General features: G+C 47.7%; 1 protein-coding gene across 1 annotated transcript in view; it reads left to right on the top strand.

Moving 5' to 3' along the window:
• LOC139540806 (ephrin-A2-like) overlaps positions 1 to 19,413 on the top strand; it is a 127,802-nt gene extending 108,389 nt beyond the window's left edge. The window contains exons 2-4 of the mRNA XM_071344783.1: positions 6,362 to 6,654; positions 11,312 to 11,377; positions 16,309 to 19,413. Of these exons, the coding sequence (XP_071200884.1) occupies positions 6,362 to 6,654; positions 11,312 to 11,377; positions 16,309 to 16,436 (487 nt within the window). The 3' untranslated portion in view covers positions 16,437 to 19,413. The remainder of the gene's footprint in view (positions 1 to 6,361; positions 6,655 to 11,311; positions 11,378 to 16,308) is intronic.
• The last annotated feature ends 1,315 nt before the right edge of the window (positions 19,414 to 20,728 follow it).

Here is a 20,728-nt window from a genome sequence, read left to right as displayed (position 1 = left end):
CCACTGCACACACACATCGTGTCTGCCCGAGGGGTCCTCACCTCCCCAAAAATCTTCTCCCTCTTATGTTTGTTTTTGTTTTGCCGCGGCGCTTTTTCCTCGGCGTTGGCCGAAAATCAACTGGAGGTTAAGTTTGTGTAAACGCCTCGATAGGAAAATTGCTGTACGCCGAGTTGAAATAACAGCAGAAATTACAGAGAGATGAAGGGAGAGGGAGAGAGAGTAGAGAGCGGAGGGCTGTCTGTGCGTCTGCCTGACACAAAGAACAATAAACACGTTCCACATGGCGAGAGGTGGGCTCCAGATGCAGGCCGGACCGGAGGACTAAAACGCGGAAATGGCTTCCAGACAGGCCTCAGTGAGAACACAAAGGACCATTCTCAACCACCGCCTAGCGCAGCACCCACTCCTCTCCTGTCTCTCCTGTCTCTCTCCCTACCCACCACCCCCCCCCCAGCATCAACCGTCCAGCTCATTCAATTGTAAACACAGGGAAACTTCAGTTACATGACTTGTCCCGCGGAAACTCTCCACCAAAATCGCTGATTCTAACGTGCTTGCGTTGGACTCGCGCCAGAAAACAAGTGAGGATACTATAAAGCTAGATCCTAGATTGGAAGTTGCTGTGGCCAGGCCAGCTAGGCCTTAGACCAAGACTCCAAAGTAATCAGATTACGTGCAGATGAAAAATGGGTTTGAAGTGTTTGTAGTTTTGTATTTATTATGGATCCCCATTAGCTGTTGCCAAGGCAGCAGCTACTCTTCCTGGGGTCCAGGAAGAATGTCAAGTTATTAAGTCCATTTGTTTGTATTAAGTCAACTTGCCCTGGTCATCGTTAATTGCAGAGTAAATTCCTCTGTTTGCTTTCGGTGTGTGTCAATAATGAAATGGCGGCCGTCTAGGATACCAGTCCTGGCAACCCCCAGACTACGTGTCCCGATAGTTTACATTGCGTAGATTTTGGCTAACAGGGTCTGGGTTTTTCTGTTGATCCTTGAATTCCAAGACAAATGCTACAAACGAATCAACGCTAGGGCTCAATTCATAAGCAAGCGTCAGGCTTAAGATTCCATACATATTGGTGCAGGCATTAAAGAGGCATGAAATGTGGCTGTAGGCGGGTACTCTGGGCTGAAACTGAAGAGTAATGTCCCCGCTACACACACACACACACACACACACACACACACACACACACACACACACACACACACACACACACACAGCTGGAGTTATCTGTCGGCGGGTCGAGCAGGAACACGTTTTTTCTTTTAGCCGGGTGAGGTGAACTGGCCTGCAGAGAGAAAGAGAGAGAGAGGGAAAGGAATACTGAAAGCGGAAAGATCTGTTCTGTACTGTACCCTCTCTCTCTCTTTCTCTCTCATTCTCTCCACTCCCTTCACCTCATTGGTCCAGTTGACCAGGAAGGTCTGATATGATTGGTCACATCTTCCATGTGTGATGCTGCTGTAAGCTTGAAAGAATTTGGTCACAAAGTTGTCATAACATGTTCAGCTTTAAAGTCAGCAGCTTACAGTATCTTCTAAGATGGTTTGAAATTCACAATTGCAATTTTTTTTATGTCGTCTGTGTCTTTAATCCCTTTCAAGCATGAACTGTAATCGCTAAACAATGAAAGTATGGCGCCCCAATTTGCATACCAGTGAAAGTTTCTTTTTAACTACATTTGATTGAAGTATAGACAACAGCATCCTCTTTTTGCACCCCATGAAGACTTAGCGTTCCAAATGACCCATTCTGTCCCGTCAGATGTGCTCAGTTGGTTTTGACATCTTCCCTTTGCTGATGGCTTCTTCCTGCATGCAGGGCTTCAAAAGCAGACAACGTTATGGACAAACATTTAGCCCATGAAGTCATAAAGTGGGGCCGAGTTAAACCACATTGCCGGGGCCTTGCCAAGCCTGACAAGACAGTAAATCAGAGAAGAAGTGGTCTTCAAAAAAAACAGTCAGAAACTCCGACCGGTTTCAAAGTTCGGCCCTCCTAAATCACCCAGCTATAAACACTTTATAATGCACTTATAAACATCGGGCCTGATTAATTAAGCTCCCGCAGGGGGTTGTGGGTGGACAGACAGATTGTGAAGACTATGAAACTCTCTGGGAGCTTTCAAAGTCCAGGAACTTTCAAAGTACCCTCTGTTTTTTTTCGGAGTTTGAAAGCTAAATTGATCAATCACCACCATGTGTTTCTGGTCTCCGAGGAATGGTCCGGGCGGTTTACAAAATGTCCGCCATGCATGTGGCTTGCTTGCCCACGTTGGATTTGAGGGTAGTGAGAATGTGGCAAGAATGCTTTTGGTGTGTGGAAGGGTGGAAGGGAAGAGGCTGTGCCAGGCGCTAGCGCATGTTTAGAGGCTGTCATAGCCAACCATCAGGGAGGAATCTGTCCCCCCAGACCCCCCCCCCCCCCCCAGACCCACCAATCACCACATGTAGGTGACAGTTGGAGAGGGGCGGGCCAAGACTGCCATGATTGATTGCAAGACCACAAATAGCTTGCATGCATTAGCTCTCCCTTACATCCATACAAAAAAACACACACACACACACACACACACACACACACACACACCCCTGGCTGCCTTGCTATTGATATTTGGATCTGTCCTGATGTTCTTCCCTTAACGAGGTCATTTCCAACAACACGTCACGGAGCTCAATCAAAGACTGAGCACTGCAGCATCGCTACATCAAACCCTTCCCTCAATTTGCCTCCACTGGCCCTTAATGACGGGCAATGCTGCTGGAACGACGGGAAGTGAGGGAGAGGAAGAGAAGGGAGAAGGCAGGGGGGTGGTATTGATCTATCGAGACATAATGCACTATTTGGATCCTGAAAGCGAGATGGCGATGGCCGCATGCACTCAGGGAAAATAGAAAGAAAATATGCAGAGACGATAGGCGGTATCCATTTAAGACCCCCCCTCCCCAATACATGTTTTATGGAAAGAGAATTACATCTAATAGACCACAGGTTTACATCCGCAGCGTGGCCTTAGGAGGATTATTACATTCCCTGCGTAGTTACACGTGAGGATACCGCCGCCTGATTGGCCGAGGGGAGTAACACAGAAGTGCAACCCGTGCACTTTTCGATATCCCCCTAAAAAAAAGGTAATGCAGTGAGATGAAGGAAGAGAAGTAGTAGGTGGAGCGCCCCGCCCTGTCCCCCTGTTTCCTCGGCCGCTCCCCTGTCCCCCTGTTTCCTCGGCCGCTCCCCTGTCTCCCTGTTTCCTCGGCCGCTCCCCTGTCCCCCTGTTTCCTCGGCCGCTCCCCTGTCCCCGTTTCCTCGGCCGCTCCCCTGTCCCCCTGTTTCCTCGGCCGCTCCCCTGTCCCCCTGTTTCCTCGGCCGCTCCCCTGTCCCCCTGTTTCCTCGGCCGCTCCCCTGTCCCCCTGTTTCCTCGGCCGCTCCCCTGTCCCCGTTTCCTCGGCCGCTCCCCTGTCCCCCTGTTTCCTCGGCCGCTCCCCTGTCCCCGTTTCCTCGGCCGCTCCCCTGTCCCCCTGTTTCCTCGGCCGCTCCCCTGTCCCCTGTTTCCTCGGCCGCTCCCCTGTCCCCGTTTCCTCGGCCGCTCCCCTGTCCCCCTGTTTCCTCGGCCGCTCCCCTGTCCCCCTGTTTCCTCGGCCGCTCCCCTGTCCCCCTGTTTCCCCGGCCGCTCCCCTGTCCCCGTTTCCTCGGCCGCTCCCCTGTCCCCGTTTCCTCGGCCGCTCCCCTGTCCCCCGTTTCCTCGGCCGCTCCCCTGTCCCCCTGTTTCCTCGGCCGCTCCCCTGTCCCCGTTTCCTCGGCCGCTCCCCTGTCCCCCTGTTTCCTCGGCCGCTCCCCTGTCCCCGTTTCCTCGGCCGCTCCCCTGTCCCCCTGTTTCCTCGGCCGCTCCCCTGTCCCCCTGTTTCCTCGGCCGCTCCCCTGTCCCCGTTTCCTCGGCCGCTCCCCTGTCCCCCTGTTTCCTCGGCCACTCCCCTGTCCCCATGTTTCCTCGGCCGCTCCCCTGTCCCCGTTTCCTCGGCCGCTCCCCTGTCCCCCCGTTTCCTCGGCCGCTCCCCTGTCCCCCTGTTTCCTCGGCCGCTCCCCTGTCCCCCTGTTTCCTCGGCCGCTCCCCTGTCCCCCTGTTTCCTCGGCCGCTCCCCTGTCCCCCTGTTTCCTCGGCCGCTCCCCTGTCCCCCTGTTTCCTCGGCCGCTCCCCTGTCCCCCTGTTTCCTCGGCCGCTCCCCTGTCCCCCTGTTTCCTCGGCCGCTCCCCTGTCCCCCTGTTTCCTCGGCCGCTCCCCTGTCCCCCTGTTTCCTCGGCCGCTCCCCTGTCCCCCTGTTTCCTCAGCCGCTCCCCTGTCCCCGTTTCCTCGGCCGCTCCCCTGTCCCCCTGTTTCCTCGGCCGCTCACACACACACACTAACATAAGCTCTGGCAGTCCATAATAGAAGATGGACCCCGTCAAGACTGGATGAAGGCGTATGTCTCTCAATGCTCTCACCGCTCGGAGATCACATCAGATGTGAGGGCTGCGCCGACTTAATTCTTATTTAGATTCACTATTTTTCTGTGGCAGACGGGGCAGACGGGGAGGGGGGGGGAGTAGGAGAGGGAAAGATGGGTGAATAGAGGAGCCAAGAAGTTAGGAAATGAGGAGAGGAGAGGCTGTTGTGGAGAAGTGGGAGGGTGACGTGTGTTCACAAAATGCACGCCTGTTTCATCGGGGGTGTTGATATGATGACCGGAGAACAAAGTGGCATGCAGGAAAGAGAGGCCAGGCAAGCTCACACAGAGAGAAGGGAAGGGGGTTGATCTCTGGTCTGGTGCGATAAGCGGCGGGGGCGGGGGGCAGCAGAGGGCGGGGGTAGTGGGGGGGGTGACTGGAGAAGATCCGTACACTGCAGCTAGATGTGGACCCGGGCCCTTCTGACACTTATTCCAACCCCCCCAGATTAGCTGTCATCTGATGCCAGGTCTGCCTGAACCCACCACTCCCCCTTCATAACCTCGCACCCCCATCCTGGCTCCCTCTGCCCCTTGCTTTTCTACGCTGAGCCAATGAGCTACAGTCTATCTGGCGGGCTTCCACCAACATGGCTGGTGTTTGTGCAATGGTTTATCGCAACAAGACGCAAAATGGCCTTCCCACCAGAGCCCTGTGAAGGATTACGGGCCTCTTTGAGGATCTCACTCATGGCGCGACTGATAAGGACAGTCGAGGGAGAAGTGACGCGCCGTCCAAGGGGGACTGTTTGGGGGTGACCTATTCGGGGGTCAGTCTGTGAATTTGGGGTCAGTGTGTCAAACCTCTCATATTGGCTTCAGAGTTATGTGTGGCTAATTACGAAACACAACGGCCCGTAATTATGTAGTGCACACACCAAGACCAGATTTCACACTTAAAGAAACAGTTCCTATGTGTAAACCATCTGTAGAACCATCTCATGGATTGAATTTGTGATTATCTATGATTTGTTCATGGCGATTTAGAAAAGGCATTAGGTTATGGTCTCAGCATTAACTGCGTTAGGTCTAGGGGCAGGTGTGTCAACAGAGGCAGGAGGTATCAAAGCATTTTAGACCTCCTCAGTCAGGAAGCCCGTCAAATCACATTCCCATTATGCTCTTCAGAGTGGAAGAGATCAAATCCAGTTCCACTGGGGGGGGGGACACGACTTGTCACTTAAGCTGCAGCTGGAAAACGGCCAGGGAAAATCCAAGTGGAGGGTGGATATTTGGAATGGGATTGAGCCAGACAGAGGACTGTGACATGGAGAAAGTGGAGATGGAACCACACAATCATCTTCTGGGCCGTGATTTGAGCCCTTGCGTTTCAGTTAATAGCTATGGCAGGGATGGCTATATAGCCCCCTGTAAACTCGCACACGGCGCCACTCTCTGGAATTTCGCTATTAAAGGGTCAGATCTGTGGCACCATGCAGGTGCTCAATTTGTATCGAAATTGCCCAGAGCGGCAAACTCATTTAGCCAGAGCTGGGCGAGAGACAGGGCCCTGTGAAAGAGCTTAATGAAGCCGGCCTCACTCTGTAAACCCCTGTCAATCTCCAGACCCTCTTCTCCTCCTGCTCCCGTTCTCCTTCTCTTCCTCGTCCTCCTCGCCTAGCGCCTTCATCCATATAGAATAGTAGCATCATGTTGAGTTATCTTCAGCTGTCTGTATCCGCTGCACAAGTTGGATCCAAACGATGGCCAGTGCTGTTCGTTGTGGAGATGTTTTGGGTTCCAGGTCTATTGTAGATCCAAGTCTGTTTTGAGTTGCTTCGGATAAAAGTTGTCTGCGAAATGCCATTCTATTTCTTATCTGTCGCCGTAATTTCTCCTCAGACACACCATACTTGTCCTGTCTCATCCGCAGGTTTCTCCATGGGGAGTACACCGTGGAGGTGGCCATCAACGACTACCTGGACATCTACTGCCCCCACTACGAGGACCCGCTCCCCCAGGAGCGCATGGAGCGTTACATCCTCTTCATGGTCAACTACGACGGCTACACCACCTGCGACCACCGCATGAAGGGCTTCAAGCGCTGGGAGTGCAACCGGCCACAGAGCCCCAACGGACCGCTCAAGTTCTCCGAGAAGTTCCAGCTCTTCACCCCCTTCTCACTAGGCTTCGAGTTCCGGCCGGGTCACGAGTATTACTATATCTGTAAGTGGAAAAGTTGTCACATGGACGAATGTCACACACACACACACATACACACACACTGCTGCCTTACAGATACATGTTATGTCTCCTATTTGAGGTTTCAGGTAGAAATGATTGCCCGGCACTGACACACCTTCTTTGGCTGATCAAGGACTTGATGATCAGTTGATTAGGAGAGTCTGGTCTGTAAGTGCTTGACTGGAACAAAAATGTGCACCCCTGTGTACTGGTCCTTAGCACCAGGATTATGAAGAACCTTGCTTCTTAGCCGATGGGTCACATGGCCTAGTAACACGGATCTAATTGGCTATTAGCTATTGGCTGCATTCAAGTCAGGACCAGTCAGGCTTCTGGTGAAGGAGTAACTTCAGCCAATATAAATCTTAATCAGACCCCAATATTGTGACACCCTTTTATTCACCCCCCCCCCCCCCCCCCACACTGGTTATGTCCCCAAGTAAGTAATGACTTTGGACCCCCCCCCCCACTGACTACACAAAACAGACACAGTTGTGACCCATCAAGAATATTCAGCGCTGTCAACCCATCGCTCTTTAGTTGATGGATATCAGGGAATGTAATTTGGGTTGTACATGTTCGTTTTTTGGTCGTTTGAAGGATGATTTATCCAATTTGGTGGGAAGCGGGGGAGGAAGCCACAATAGCGGTAGGGGTTTAATTAATAGGCTTTGCGTTGTGGTGTAATTTTTCTGCCATGGATGGGTGCCAGGGCTAGGAACCATACAGGAACGGGCTGTTCAAACCCACATGTCCTTGTATTTACTAGATAATTGTTAACTGGTATTTATTTGAAGTAATTCAATATAATCGTGAACCAGTTGGTTCCAATTTATGGTCCCTTGCGCTAATTGATTGAATGAAAACAAAAAGATAGTTATTGAGGCAAAAGCGATGTCATTATGCTGTTACAATGTAAATTCCAGGTAAACCACGGACCGTGAACTAAAGCCATAGCCTGTAACTAAACAGGCGTACTGTTACCAATCACAACATTCAGCGGCCAAACCAGAGGGGAGCCCCGGACAAATCGTTTATCTCTGGCTTTCGGTTGACTTGTCCGTCTGCGTGTTTTTTGCCTGACCTGCCATCCTTTTGTGTGGCACCCTGGCGCATCCCATCTCCTTCCACCCCTTGATGAAAATGTCAATTTGTCAAATGGCAAGCGAGCTATTAGCTGGGTGCTTAGCTTCACAGGGTGAGATCGGTGCAAGACCAGTTAGCGGTGCCCTCATGCGGAACGCCTCAAATTATGCTGATTGGTCAAATCATATTTAGCCGAGGGAACTTGATGGGGGTAATTGTGTCCTTCTGGCTCCGGACCGTGGTCATTACCATTTTTTGGACGTGAGGCGTTGAAAGCCATTAGTGGTGCGGTGGGTTGAAAGCGGCCAGGGTGGCGTGCTCTCCAGACAGGCCTGACACCTTGCCTACCGGACGCTCCACGCCCACTTCAATTTCAAGGTCGCGGTGCGCACGCCGCTTCCCATTTCCCCTCCATCGGAGCCGTTACACCCCCCCCCCCCCTCCGTGGTCCATTCCCGGTGCGGTGTGTCCATGAGCATGACAGGACAGGCGTGGGTTTGCCAGGGTGCATCTGTCCCTGTTTTGCTAATGGCCCTGTGAAAAGGTGTCCTTTGGTCTGATGGAAAGGCCCCCTGCTGGGCACAGGCAGGGAAAAGGCTCAGAGCGGCATGCCGGATGCATTAATGAGGCAATTTCTGTTCCTTTTTTGTTTTTTCTCTCCAATCCCCTCTGTCTGTGCCCCCCTGTCTCTCCTTCTCGTTCATCTTTTCCCTTGGTTTTTCCAAAATAGGAAAAACTTTAGAACATAAAAAATATAGTGAGTTTCAGGGGTGGGTGTAACATGAGGACTTTTCATGTTATATTAATAAAACTCATTAACTGGGTTGCTCTGATTCTCTCTGTGTGTGCCCTTGTGTTGCTAGGGGGATGCCACTTAGCCCACAGGAGAAAAGGTGACATGACACCGCCTTGTGATGCTAAATCCTGTGGCGGACCGAACCGCTAGAAAGACAGGCACACGACAGACAGCAATTCTGAGATTCGGCACACAGCACATGACTCATGTGTGATGTGAAGGGAGATGAGGAGAGATCAGGATCATTTTAAAGCACAGTGCTACTCAGCAGCTCATCATTTCTAGCTGTTCACTGCCATCTGTTGTTGGTAAGGCCCAACTTAAATCACAAAGACAAGAAATTCCGCGTTATAAGACTATAATTATTTTTATTTGCCTCTATGATATGATACACCCAAACTGTACAATATGGTATTGTATATGTTTTACTTTATGTATTTAAAATATTTAAAAAATCATGTTTTTAGACAGCTTTTCATGATGACATTTCTAAGAAGTGGGAGTGTGAGTACAGTACTGTAGCCTGCCAGTTGTGACAGTATTATAAATCCATAACTCGCAGGGACCAGTTGTGACAGTATTTCGACAGCACCCCTGTGTGACAAGATCAGGGCCGGGGACCACATATAGGGCGGCTCTATACCTCAACCCAGCCCCCCTGGCCCGTCACTCACTGCAATGTGTATGGATGCCGCCCCTCCAACATATGGTATATATTTCAATGCTTATTATCCTCTGGGTGATGGAAAGGTATTTAGGCTGAGGGAAAAGAGTGGAAGGGGGGCTGGGGGGGTGCTGCAATGTCTAAACATCCCCCCTCCTAACCAGTGGGGCGTCCCTCGACTTATTATACTCTGCGGGATGTTGTCACTCCTGGAATGGAGGAGTGGAGGGAAGACAGAGGACTGGCAACAAAAAGAAAAGTCAGTTCAAAGTTAGCATTCAGTGTCTGACGATTCTTCCCCGTCCTGAGCTGTTTTTAATGTACTCCGCCCCGTAGCTCCTAGCCAGGCCCCGCATTGTGTGGCCCTTTGTCCCCAACAGCAGCCGAGGCTGGGAAGCAGTTTGCCCCGCCATTCAGCACTCCTTTTTTTCTCCCCTCCCTTAGAAAATGATTTGGCTACTACCAATATTGTAGCTGTCATGGCCCCTGGAGTGTTAGGGCAAAGGGGGATGCTTGAGAAGTCGGGTGTGGGTAGTTACCGGGGTAAAAGGGGGCTTAGTTTGGTTATCTGTGAACAAAGGGGCACGTCCATCACCCCTAATGTGACCTCCTTACCCCCAACTCCCAGGCGTGATGGGTTAGTGGTGGCACAGAGCCCTATCAGGCAGTGGTTTTTGAGACTTCTATGCTTCTGCATCTCCACACACACACACACACACACACACAAACACACACACACACACACACAAACACACAGAGTTGTGACTGCTCAGTCACTGCCACCACCAATAACAATGCCCCCACCCATGTGCACTCGTGCAAATACCAAATACACACACTCAAACGCAAACCTAAAGAAAACACACACACACCCCACACCCCAACTAGAAACACACACATAGACACACGTCTAAATGGAAGTCTCAAGTTAGGTTGGGAGAATAATGTTTAGAGAGAGGAATAAGTGACAGATGCCTTTGCATTTATGCACTATATGTGTTTTGTGGATGTGTGCTATGTCAGTGTGTTGTTTGTGTGTTCGTTTTGTGTGTCTTTAGTTGGCTTCATGTTATTCTGTCTAGACTATAATCTATGTGCCGCATTCCGGGCATTTACCCCACCAAATACGGAGCCATTTTAAAAGACCAATTACCAAAAATGCTGTTGCAGGAGAGTGGCCATTTTGGTGCCTGATATTTGTTTTTAATGGCAACAAAATCGGTGTTCTTTTTTTTGGGATTCCCGAGAGACAAAATGAAACATAATTTGCCATGGTTAAATTAGAAAAGTACTGCTTTAAATTTTGGTCACAAAAGACTACTCTTTTGACAGAAAAAAAAATGCTTTTTCAAGGTTAATTTAGAATGCAGCACTACGCCCAAAGTCTCTTTCTGCTTCTCTCACTGGTTCTTTCCAGTGATGCTATTAGCATATCAGAGGTTGCATGGAGTTGTTGTTTTCCCTCACTGAGCCATATGTTGTGTGAGTACACTGAGACACTTGGACCGTGGAGTAGTGGAGTTTTATCCTTTAGCACTCCCATTCACAGTAACAGCCTGCTAAGGGATTAGCGAGCCACGCTAACGTCTCTGCACACACAGCACCTGGTCACTGAGGCCTTCCAAGTTCCAACTCTGGTGGCAATGTCAGAGGGACAGGGTCACACAAGAAGACGGGTCAAAAGCTCCTCAGGTGTGACAAACTTGACCTCTGGCCCCCAAATTCTTCTACCAAGATGGCCGCCGTTTTTCACAGGCTATCATCCACAATTGCACCCTGGCCCTCAGCTGGGTTGCTTTTAAAATAGGGTGGATGCATTTTCTTTTGCGGGGAGACTGAAAGTTGACTGAAATGAGTGCCTGATGGATCACCTCTGTGAAATCTCGGTCCATTGAGGGTGGGACATTTCAGTTATAGCCCTCTAATGGAACATACTTACCTTCTTTCCCAGCCAGTATAATTTGAGCTATTTTCTCTGAGATCTGACAAGAAAAATGCTGCTGAATGTGTTATTCATTAACAAACATATGCTTGTGTGTATTTCTCGTTCTCTCTTTCTTTCTCTTTCTCTCGCTCTCGCTCTCTCGTTCCAGCGTCTCCACACCCTAACCTTGTCGGGAAACCCTGCTTGAAGTTGAAAGTCTATGTCAAGCCCACAAGTGAGTATTTTTTTCTCTATCCAGTCTTCAGGGAATGTCGTGTGAAATTGCTTACACTCAATTTTGGTAACACTAGCCTTCCTTCAGATTCAAAACCTTATTTTTCTAACTTTGCCAATAACTTTGCCATGTTAAGAATGGGTCTAGTCAGCAAAAGAGACAGTAACATATTATATGAGGTTGTAGAGCTCTCCATCACACCCATCGTGCATTAAATTGTTCTATAGTCATCCACAAGTATTAATGTCTACAAATAAATAGAAATGTGTTAACTTATCACACAGATGGTTCAAAGTTTTACCAAACAGGCAAGGCAACTGTTTTAGTTCAGTTTTCATACGACACTCTCCGAGCACTTGGAGAGCACTCAACTATGAAATGTGCACCAGTTCAATCAGCCAAAAAGAGGAGCTCCTCTGACGCGACTTTCGCTTTTGGACGTGCACCTCGCTGTTTACAGTCCCTGGTGACGTTAGTTAATATCCGGCGAGCAGCTAGCTACGGCACGTTGTTTCCATCCGGAATATTAACGAGGCGACCACCCATTTTATAATCCTCCTCCACATTTACTGGATTGTTGACCAGAATGTGGTGTATTTAGTTTTAGGTGTTTCTTTTCAATAAAATCAAATCCAATTTTATTTGTCACATGCGCCGAATACTACAGGTGTAGACCTCACAATGAAATGCTTACTTACAAGTCCTTAACCAACAATGCAGTTTTAAGAAAAATCTTTAAAGTCTTTACTAAATAAACTGAAGTAAACATTAAAAACTAAATTTAAAAAATTAAAGAGCAACAGTAAAATAACAGTAACGAGGCTATATACGGGGGGTACCGGTACAGAGTCAATGTGCGAAGGCACATGTTAGTCGAGGTAATATGTACATGTAGGTAGAGGTAAAGTGACTATGCATAGATTATAAAAAGAGAGTCACAGCAGTGTAAAAAGTCAGGATGCTCTCGATGGTGCAGCTGTAGAATTTTTTGAGGATCTGAGGACCCATGCCAAATCTTTTCAGTCTCCTGAGGGGGAATAGGCATTGTCGTTCCCTCTTCACGACTATCTTGGTGTGTTTGGACCATGACAGTTCATTGGTGATGTGGACACCAAGGAACTTGAAGCTCTCAACCTACTCACTACAGCCCCATCGATGAGAATGGGGGCGTGCTCGGCCCTCCTCTTCCTGTAGTCCACGATCATATCCTTTGTCTTGATCACGTTGAGGGAAAGGTTGTTATCCTGGCACCACACTGCCAGGTCTCTGACCTCCTCCCTATAGGCTGTCTCACTGTTGTCGGTGATCAGTTCTACCACTGTTGTGTCGTCAGAAAACTTAATGTGTTGAAGTCATGCTTGGCCATGCAGTCATGGGTGAACAGGGAGTATAGGAGGGGACTGAGCACGCACCCCTGATGGGCCCCTGTGTTGAGGATCAGAGTGGCAGATGATGGTCTACTTGAAACATGTTGGTATTACAGACTCGGTCAGGGACAGGTTGAAAATGTCAGTAAAGACACTTGCCAGCTAGTCAGCGCATGCTCGGAGTACATGTCCTGGTAATCTGTCTGGCCCTGCGGCCTTGTGAATGTTGACCTGTTTAAAGGTCTTACTCACATCGGCTACGGAGAGCGTGATCACACAGTCGTCCAGGAACAGCTGGTGCTTTCATGCATGCTTCAGTGTTGCTTGCCTCGAAGCTCGTCTGGTAGGCCCGTGTCACTGGGCAGCTGGCGGCTACGTTAGGTTATAAAATGTGTAAACTGTCATGCAATTTTTTTCTCAGCAGTCCCACAAATCTCTCATTCTAAGCCCATATTAACCCAGGAAAGGTAGACAAACAGAACCTAAAGTAGCAGGCGTTAAAGATACATCAGAGCGCGACATTCTGGTCCTGACAGGAGAAAAAAACTGTTGGGGGAGGTTCTCTTCTGCACTCTTCGGCCAATCCAGTAAATGTGGAGGAGGAGTTAAGATGGTGTCGCCTTGTTTACGCTCAAAAGAGGAAGTCGCGTCACAGGCTCTCTTCCATTTCCCCTGAAAACCGGATAAATCCGGTTGTTAGCGACCCCGCTGAGGGTGGTCAGAGCCTAACCTGCAAAGCCCTCTGCTTCTTGATTGATGAGGGTAAATCTTTGTTCCGTCTCTGTCTTTGCTCAGCACACTATCATCCAGACCCCTGTTCAGAACTGCTTAGGATCCCAGTTAAGCCACTAGGACTAGGACTCGGAAACACACACACACACACACACACACACACACACACACACACACACACACACACACACACACACACACACACACACACACACACACACACACACACACACTGCAGTCAGAGGTACATGCTGCTGCCCTCTGGGCACAGTCTGGTGGAAATAATTCATCTGACAAGGTCAAGATAACAATCCAAACGCTGACATCCGACTAGTCATCATTCACCAAAGCTTGATGCTGTGGCGTCCCATAGGGATCTGTTTTCGGGACAGTTTTACAAGTCACAGCAGCAGCAGGCACCGGAGCTGGTATTAGCCATTTAAAAATGGGGTTTAAAGTCGACTTAACCTCAGACCAGCTTCATGTGCGAGGTGACGTTCTCCACTGCTCGTTTAAACGCCAACTTCATGTAGTAGAGCTCCGCAGGTTGCACTGTAGCGTTATACACATCAAATGTTCCTATGTTGCAAAACCCTACGGGTCATTATGGAGGAATTACGAAGCACCCACAAGGTACAGTATTTTTCCGGGCTCATACACTGTTGTAGACCTATGCCTTTCCATAAGCATTGTTGTGGAGATTTGAATGGAGAGGTTTTTTCCCCCCAACTGTTTGTTTATCAAGATGCTTTTAAAAGGCATCAGAGACAGAGACATGGCCAGTTAGAACCCAAAGAAAGAGCGGTCCGCGAGCAGACGTACGTTCTTTCGACTCACAGAAGGCGTTCATTCGTTTCAAGCTGTTTGTACAAAGCCTATGGAGAATGAAAGGTATTAAACTCCCTTCACAGCTCAGACTACTGTGTCAATATTTGGAACGGTGTTATTTGCAGTAATATCCCTGAGCTCTAGTTTGGTGATTTTCATTTGGAGTTTAACCCGACTGGTTGTGCTATTCCATTATCTCTGTATAATTGTGAATACACATGTTAGAGATGATCAATTTCACAGGGCAGTTAAAACAATTACATGTAAATTGAAAGTCATACAGTTAGTCTATTACAGAGTGTTTCAATTGTCAGTTTCCTCTGGTGCTATGGCATATTAGCATGACAGCATTTTTGCCTACTTTTTCCTCCCTGTGCAGTATAGTATAATTAAGATATATTGTTTGAACATGGAATTAAATTGTATATGGTAAGTAAAAGTCATAGTTAATATTAATGCTATAGGCAAAATCCAGTTACCTCAACATTTATAATAGTACACTTTTCAAAAACGACAAAGAATACTGTAGTTTATAACCAAACAATGGCTGATGATCGATTGCTATTTTGCCTTGTTTTTACCGGCGTGTTTCACAGTCAAATTAACTGATTTATATCTCGTAGTCGTTTTTGAAATGACTGTTCAATCACCCGTCAGGTCACAGCCGTTAGACATCAACAAATGTCCACGTAACCCTCGACAGTTAGCAATCCCACAAGTCCATTTACAGTATATTCTCCACGGGCGTAACCAGAAATTAATTGGTGGTTGGGCCTGCATAAATTTGGACGGGCCAATGATTGGATGGGCCTGGCTCCCCAGTGGGGGGCCTTTGTCCACCCAGGCCCACCCATATCTATGCCCCTGATCTACACTAACAGTATCCCTGAAAGCCATTTGATGCTATGACTGAGGATTGCTCACGCAAGCTCCGGCTCTTTCTTAAAACAAAAGCTTGTACCACTCTCGCTATTTGAATATCTAGAGGAGAAACGCATTTATTTGATACTATGGTTAAATCAGGATTTACGGGTGGATTTGGGTGTGGATTCGCTCGGAAGTTGGGAATTGCATTTCCATAGGCCCGAACGGATCCTGTGTGGATTGGAGATTGTGAAATATATATGTGCATATTTACAATTGCAGTATGGCGGAGAATGCGGGGACCTGTCTGTTTAAGGCCTTTATTATCCAAAACAACCTGGCCTAGCCTCACGCCAGCCTCGGCCCAAACCATTACCATAATTCCTCTCCCTAAGTCTGGTATGTGGCTGTTTATTTTCCATCTGCTCTGAGAGGGTAAAATCCCTAATCTTGTTTGGGAGACGGGGGTTAACCTTGGTTTTTCCCAGAAACCCCCCTTTTTAATGTATTTTGGCGGAATGGAAACAGCCTACTCTTTAATATTTAGTCAGGGAATCCAAAATCAGAAAGCTATTAAAGTCATGTTAAATAGACCTGCTCAAGGGAGAGAGAGACAAGGTGTTGTAGCTCACGTTTAATACGCCTGTACGTAGTACATTTGAGGACACCGTCAGCCTCACGCCTCAACTCTCCTTGAGTCAACCCTCCATTGTCAAGCCTCGACCTCAGATGTCCTAAAATGTACACCATATGCCAAAGCAGTGTTTAGGCCCCACGCGTTGTTTGATTGGCTGTATCTCCGTCAGTGTGACTCGTGTCTTCAAGACGAGTCTCCCGACGGAGACCTGTCAACAACATGTAGAGCGTCTCACTCTGCTCCTGCATGCCAACTGTGGAGATGACAGTCAACGTGAGAGGTGTAAACAACATTACAGTTGTATGTATGACTATTGACAGAGCATATCTGGGTCACAGGGAAGAAAATAACCAAAAGGCATCAATGTATGCTTTTCCCAGCGATTTGACACAGCCCAGAGACAGCCAGATTGAAACTGCACAAGGATTTAACTGTATTAGAATGGAACCTGTTTGAATCATAACCTCTCTCCCCCCCCCCTTTTTTTTCTCTTTCTCTATCAGATGACTCGGTGTATGAGTCCCCGGAGCCCTTCCTGACAGACGACAGCACCGGTGGCTGTTGCATGGCCGCCCCTTGCCTCTCCCTTATGCTAGCAATGCTGCTCACGCTACTCCTTTCCTGCTCATAGCATCCTGGGCCCGCAGGCCGTACCCCCATTAAACAGCCCCCCACCAGAATCCCTCCACCCCCAGCCCCGATCGACTTCCCCTCAAATCTGCCGCCTCTGACCCCCTATAAAAGGGAGAAAGTGACACGACTCCTCCCCATCTCCCGTCCTCTCCTTCTACCATACCGGTCCACTCTCCTCCACCCCTCGACAGGCACGACCTGGACACCGTAAACTCATACTGCCCCTCCCCCGCCCACCCAGAACCCTCCTCCCTCCAACTCCTCAGCGGAACCCCTGCTTCATGACCACTGGCCTCTGACCCTCAGCACACAGCTCAAGTCCAGTGGGCGATTAAAGGGAGTATTCCTGGGACCAGGAAGGAGTCCCTTAAAGACCTTACAAAAACAGCCTCCCTGCTACCGAGGAGCGCTGGGATGTGCAGGAAGTGGAGGGGGTGGGTTTGAAACGAACTAAGAGGAGGACGAACTCCTCTCCCACCCGTCTTGATTGCCGGTGGATCGACAGTGACCGTTGTCGTCGACAGCGACGTCCTCTCCACTTAAGGACCCTCTCGTGTTCATCTTCAGACTGTTTGCGTTTCTCTATGAGTCTTTGTGCTTTGATAGTGCCCAATAGTGTCCCACCTGTACATGTTCATTCTGTTACAGTGTATTATATCGTTGTATCTTTCTTTGTCATGTCGACTCCTGCAGTGATGGATCATCGCTGAACCGTCTTTCTCTCTCTCTATCGCTCTTCTTTTCTCTCTTCTCGTGTGTCTCTGACCAGTCTCTAATATCCTGGCAATTTCTAGCAGTAGCATTCCAGAGTAGATAAGGACCTTTTCTGTAAATCTGCCAAAGACACTTGTTGAAATTTTATACGGGGGGGGGGGGGTGACAGGGGTGTGGGACGGCGGCGTTGTGGCTATCCAACGAGGTCGTAAGCAGCCATAGAGCTCTGTGTAGACCCTCTGAATCATGCCATGGGGGTCCTATCATGGACAGTAGGTTGACGTTTGTCATGAGTCTTGTCCTGGTGGCAGAACTGAGCGATTTCCCCTTAGATAGGCCAGCTGCAAAGTCTAAATTGGCTATATTGTACAAATTCATGAAAACTAAAATGCAGTTTAAAGTTAGGGATTAGTGTTAGCAGTGTGGGTAAGGTTAGAGTTAGGTTTAAAATCCGATTTTATGACTTTGTGGCTGTGCCAGCTAGTGTCCACTCTGCAGAGCTGCCTCAAGAACAAGATTCATGCCGAAAAGCGCTAACCTGCTTACGGACAGGGCCTTACGGACAGGGCAGTGTAGATTTTTTTTAAAGAATGTTCCTTAAGAAAACAAACAAATGAACCGTATCAAGAATTGCCTTTTTTCCACTGGTGCTGAATTCAAAACGAGTCTCCGTCTCAAGCTGCGGTGCTGAGTAGAAGGGGGACATCCTGTAGTGGTGAAGTGTTTTGTGAATTTCAGGTTTTGCTTTTCGTTTCCCCATCCTTCCCTCCTCTCATTCTCCCACGTGTTCTTCTCTAGCATTCTCTCTAGCCCCCTTCTCTCTGTCTCTCTCATGCTCTGAATGTGAGTTTTCACCGCGTGACGTTTTTTTTGCCGTGTGACACATGCCCATTGCTATGTCAGGTCCCCTTGTCTCAGTCCCAGTACTACGGCTGTGGGCCGCTGGGACTTTACGGAGATTGAGATAATGGACAATGTGAACTCCCCATGCACTGTGCAACCTAAGGGACCCGGGCCTCCATGGACAGCAATGGGGAGATGGATGGCCCCCAAAATACTAGGAGGTTGGAGTCTCAGTAGCACTTTCACTCACAAAATGGACTCTTCTGTTTCGCGAAGAAGAAAGAAAGAAGAAAGAAAAAGATGGGGACCGATGTGTATGTATGAGGATCATGTTGTGGCTTTGTGATAGAACGCTCCTCTCCACGATCATGACGTTACACAGAGAGCTGGCCTACAACATCCGCAGGAACTCAGAAATAAACCACATTTTAAAAAAAGTTCGCTAAATACAACTTTTATATTTTACTTTATTCCATGTTATTTTTTACTTTACTTTTCAAAAAAGCAGCAGAAATTATTCATATGTGATATGAAATTATAATGTAGACCCTTGAATTACTAGATCGATGATGGGACAGTCTCTGCAGTCAAACACGTCTAGAGAAGTCAGCCGTTTGCTATTGTTGTTGTTGTTTTCCTGCTTGTATCACTATGCATTCTGGTACTTGTAGTCCTGTAATCATTATTTTTAAAGGTGAAGATCATGGTGTGGTTATCAGATCAATTCCTTTTTAGTTGGTTTAAATGTGGATGAAACCTAATTGATTTCATATGAAATGTTCTTGTTTTGGCATAGGAAAGCTATGGGGGAAAATGGAAAAAACACAAATAAAGCTTTTTTGTCTGTAGCGGAAATAGCTCTGGTTTACAGTGTGACATGTCTATACTGTAGGCTACAGAGTGAATACATCATCAAAGTATTCATAACTGCTGTTTCAATCAAACATGAGCTCTCAGCCACTGTTTCGAGTGTCTTTACCTAAAGTAAATTGCAGTCTAATGTTGATAAGCTGTTTTGTAGTTTAAAAGAATGTCTGCATATATTCTTTGAAAAGATTTCTTGTTTTTTGTACATTTTGTTAATGGATGCTTGTCAAAAAAAAACATTAAAACAGTTCATGCATTCAAGAAATTGAACTTGTTAGAGAGCTGGGGTGGTTTAACATGGCCAAATCTAAGGATCGTCCCTCAAGATTTTCCAAAAGGTAATCAATTTGATGGATTTGCCACTTCTGACAATTCTCTTCCCTGTGATGCATGCCTAGCATAAAACCTATTTTAATCAAAGAACAGACTTTCAGACCTGTGCTGATTGACTTCTAGTGAGTGTTCAGAGGGAAGATCATTTCAGAAATGTATCAATCAGTGTTTGATAATTTCACAACAAATAAAGCTTCCACTAAAAGTGGCCTCTTTGATTTTGGCTTTAAAACCGCGAGCTTATCGCTCGATTCTGTCCGTGTCGCTACATCACCACTTCCCAAAGAGCTGCTCTGACTGGTGTCAGATTGACTCATCTCGCTTAAAAAAAAAGCTACAGAGAACTTTTCTATATCTCATGAAATCAGATGTCCCAGAGGATTTCGCAAAAGGCCTAGGGGGGATTAGAGAATGCTCAATACTTGATACCAGTTCCCTCAAATGATACAAGTTTCTACAGTTTTGATACAGGTTCCCTCAAATTATAACAACTATTGTGTGCTATAATATAATACAAGAAAATAGTAAATGAAATTCGAGCAGAGACACAATACTTAATTATGCCTAAAACCTAAAATACCCAGCACTGGTCCCTCCCTCCATGTTGATCTGAACCATTTCTGTTCTTTCAGAAGAGATGGGGGGGGGGTTGGAATGGTGGTTGTTAGAAAAGATGGTGGAGTCGTGTTCAGGAAATGGGGTTTGATAGCAGTGAATGCTGCAGGTACCTCATGCTGAGGCAAAAACGGGTAACCTGGGGAGACTGATAAAGAGGAGATGGGATAATTGAGGGTGCATTGGGATGGGTTTCTCTCTACCATTTCTCTTGTTTTCTATTTTCCCCCCACACCATCCCCTGTTGGAGATTCAGCTGGGTGTCTCTCGCTGCTATTTGTTTGCTGAAGCATACTGTGCTTTGTACTTTCAATACATCGCAGGCAGTCATATCTGCATTGACCATCTCCAACGGAGATGGCATTACCCCTTATGCAGCCACATCTGACCACCTGTAGACGTTGGTTCGGTGAGAATATGATTTCCTATAATGACCGTTACATGAGGCCTAGATTTTTCTCTCTCCCCGAGACACGCACGTCTATGACTCACGCAAATGTTTGAGTTACGAACACAAAGTTCAAGTTTGGATTCAGCCCCATGGGCCTGTAGCTTTCAGATGGAACTCCTGTAATCACAACTGTAATCACAGTTGGACGATGTTAACCCAGTTTTTAAGGGCTAATGGAGCAATCTCAATGGCCCTCTGCTGTCTCTGGTTATTGCAGTAATGGTAATGGGCTAGCACAACTGTGGATTTTTTTGATTTCACGGGCCTCTCATCTGTTCTCCATTATAGATATCCTTCTCATGTTTTCAGTCTGCGCATCTAGCACAGGTACAGTACATTGCTAACATTACTAATGTCTATTTATGACTTACTAATCTGGTTTATTCGTGACTTCGTTAACCATGAGAATGATATGAATTGGCAAACCCTGGAGAAAGTGGTAAAGAAAAGACCAAAGATACCCCCCC

This window comes from Salvelinus alpinus, chromosome 16 (assembly GCF_045679555.1).
Source record: "Salvelinus alpinus chromosome 16, SLU_Salpinus.1, whole genome shotgun sequence".
Taxonomy (NCBI): Eukaryota; Metazoa; Chordata; class Actinopteri; order Salmoniformes; family Salmonidae; genus Salvelinus; species Salvelinus alpinus.
Note: the sequence above shows the minus strand (reverse complement) of the source record. Positions and strands in the feature narration are given on the sequence as shown.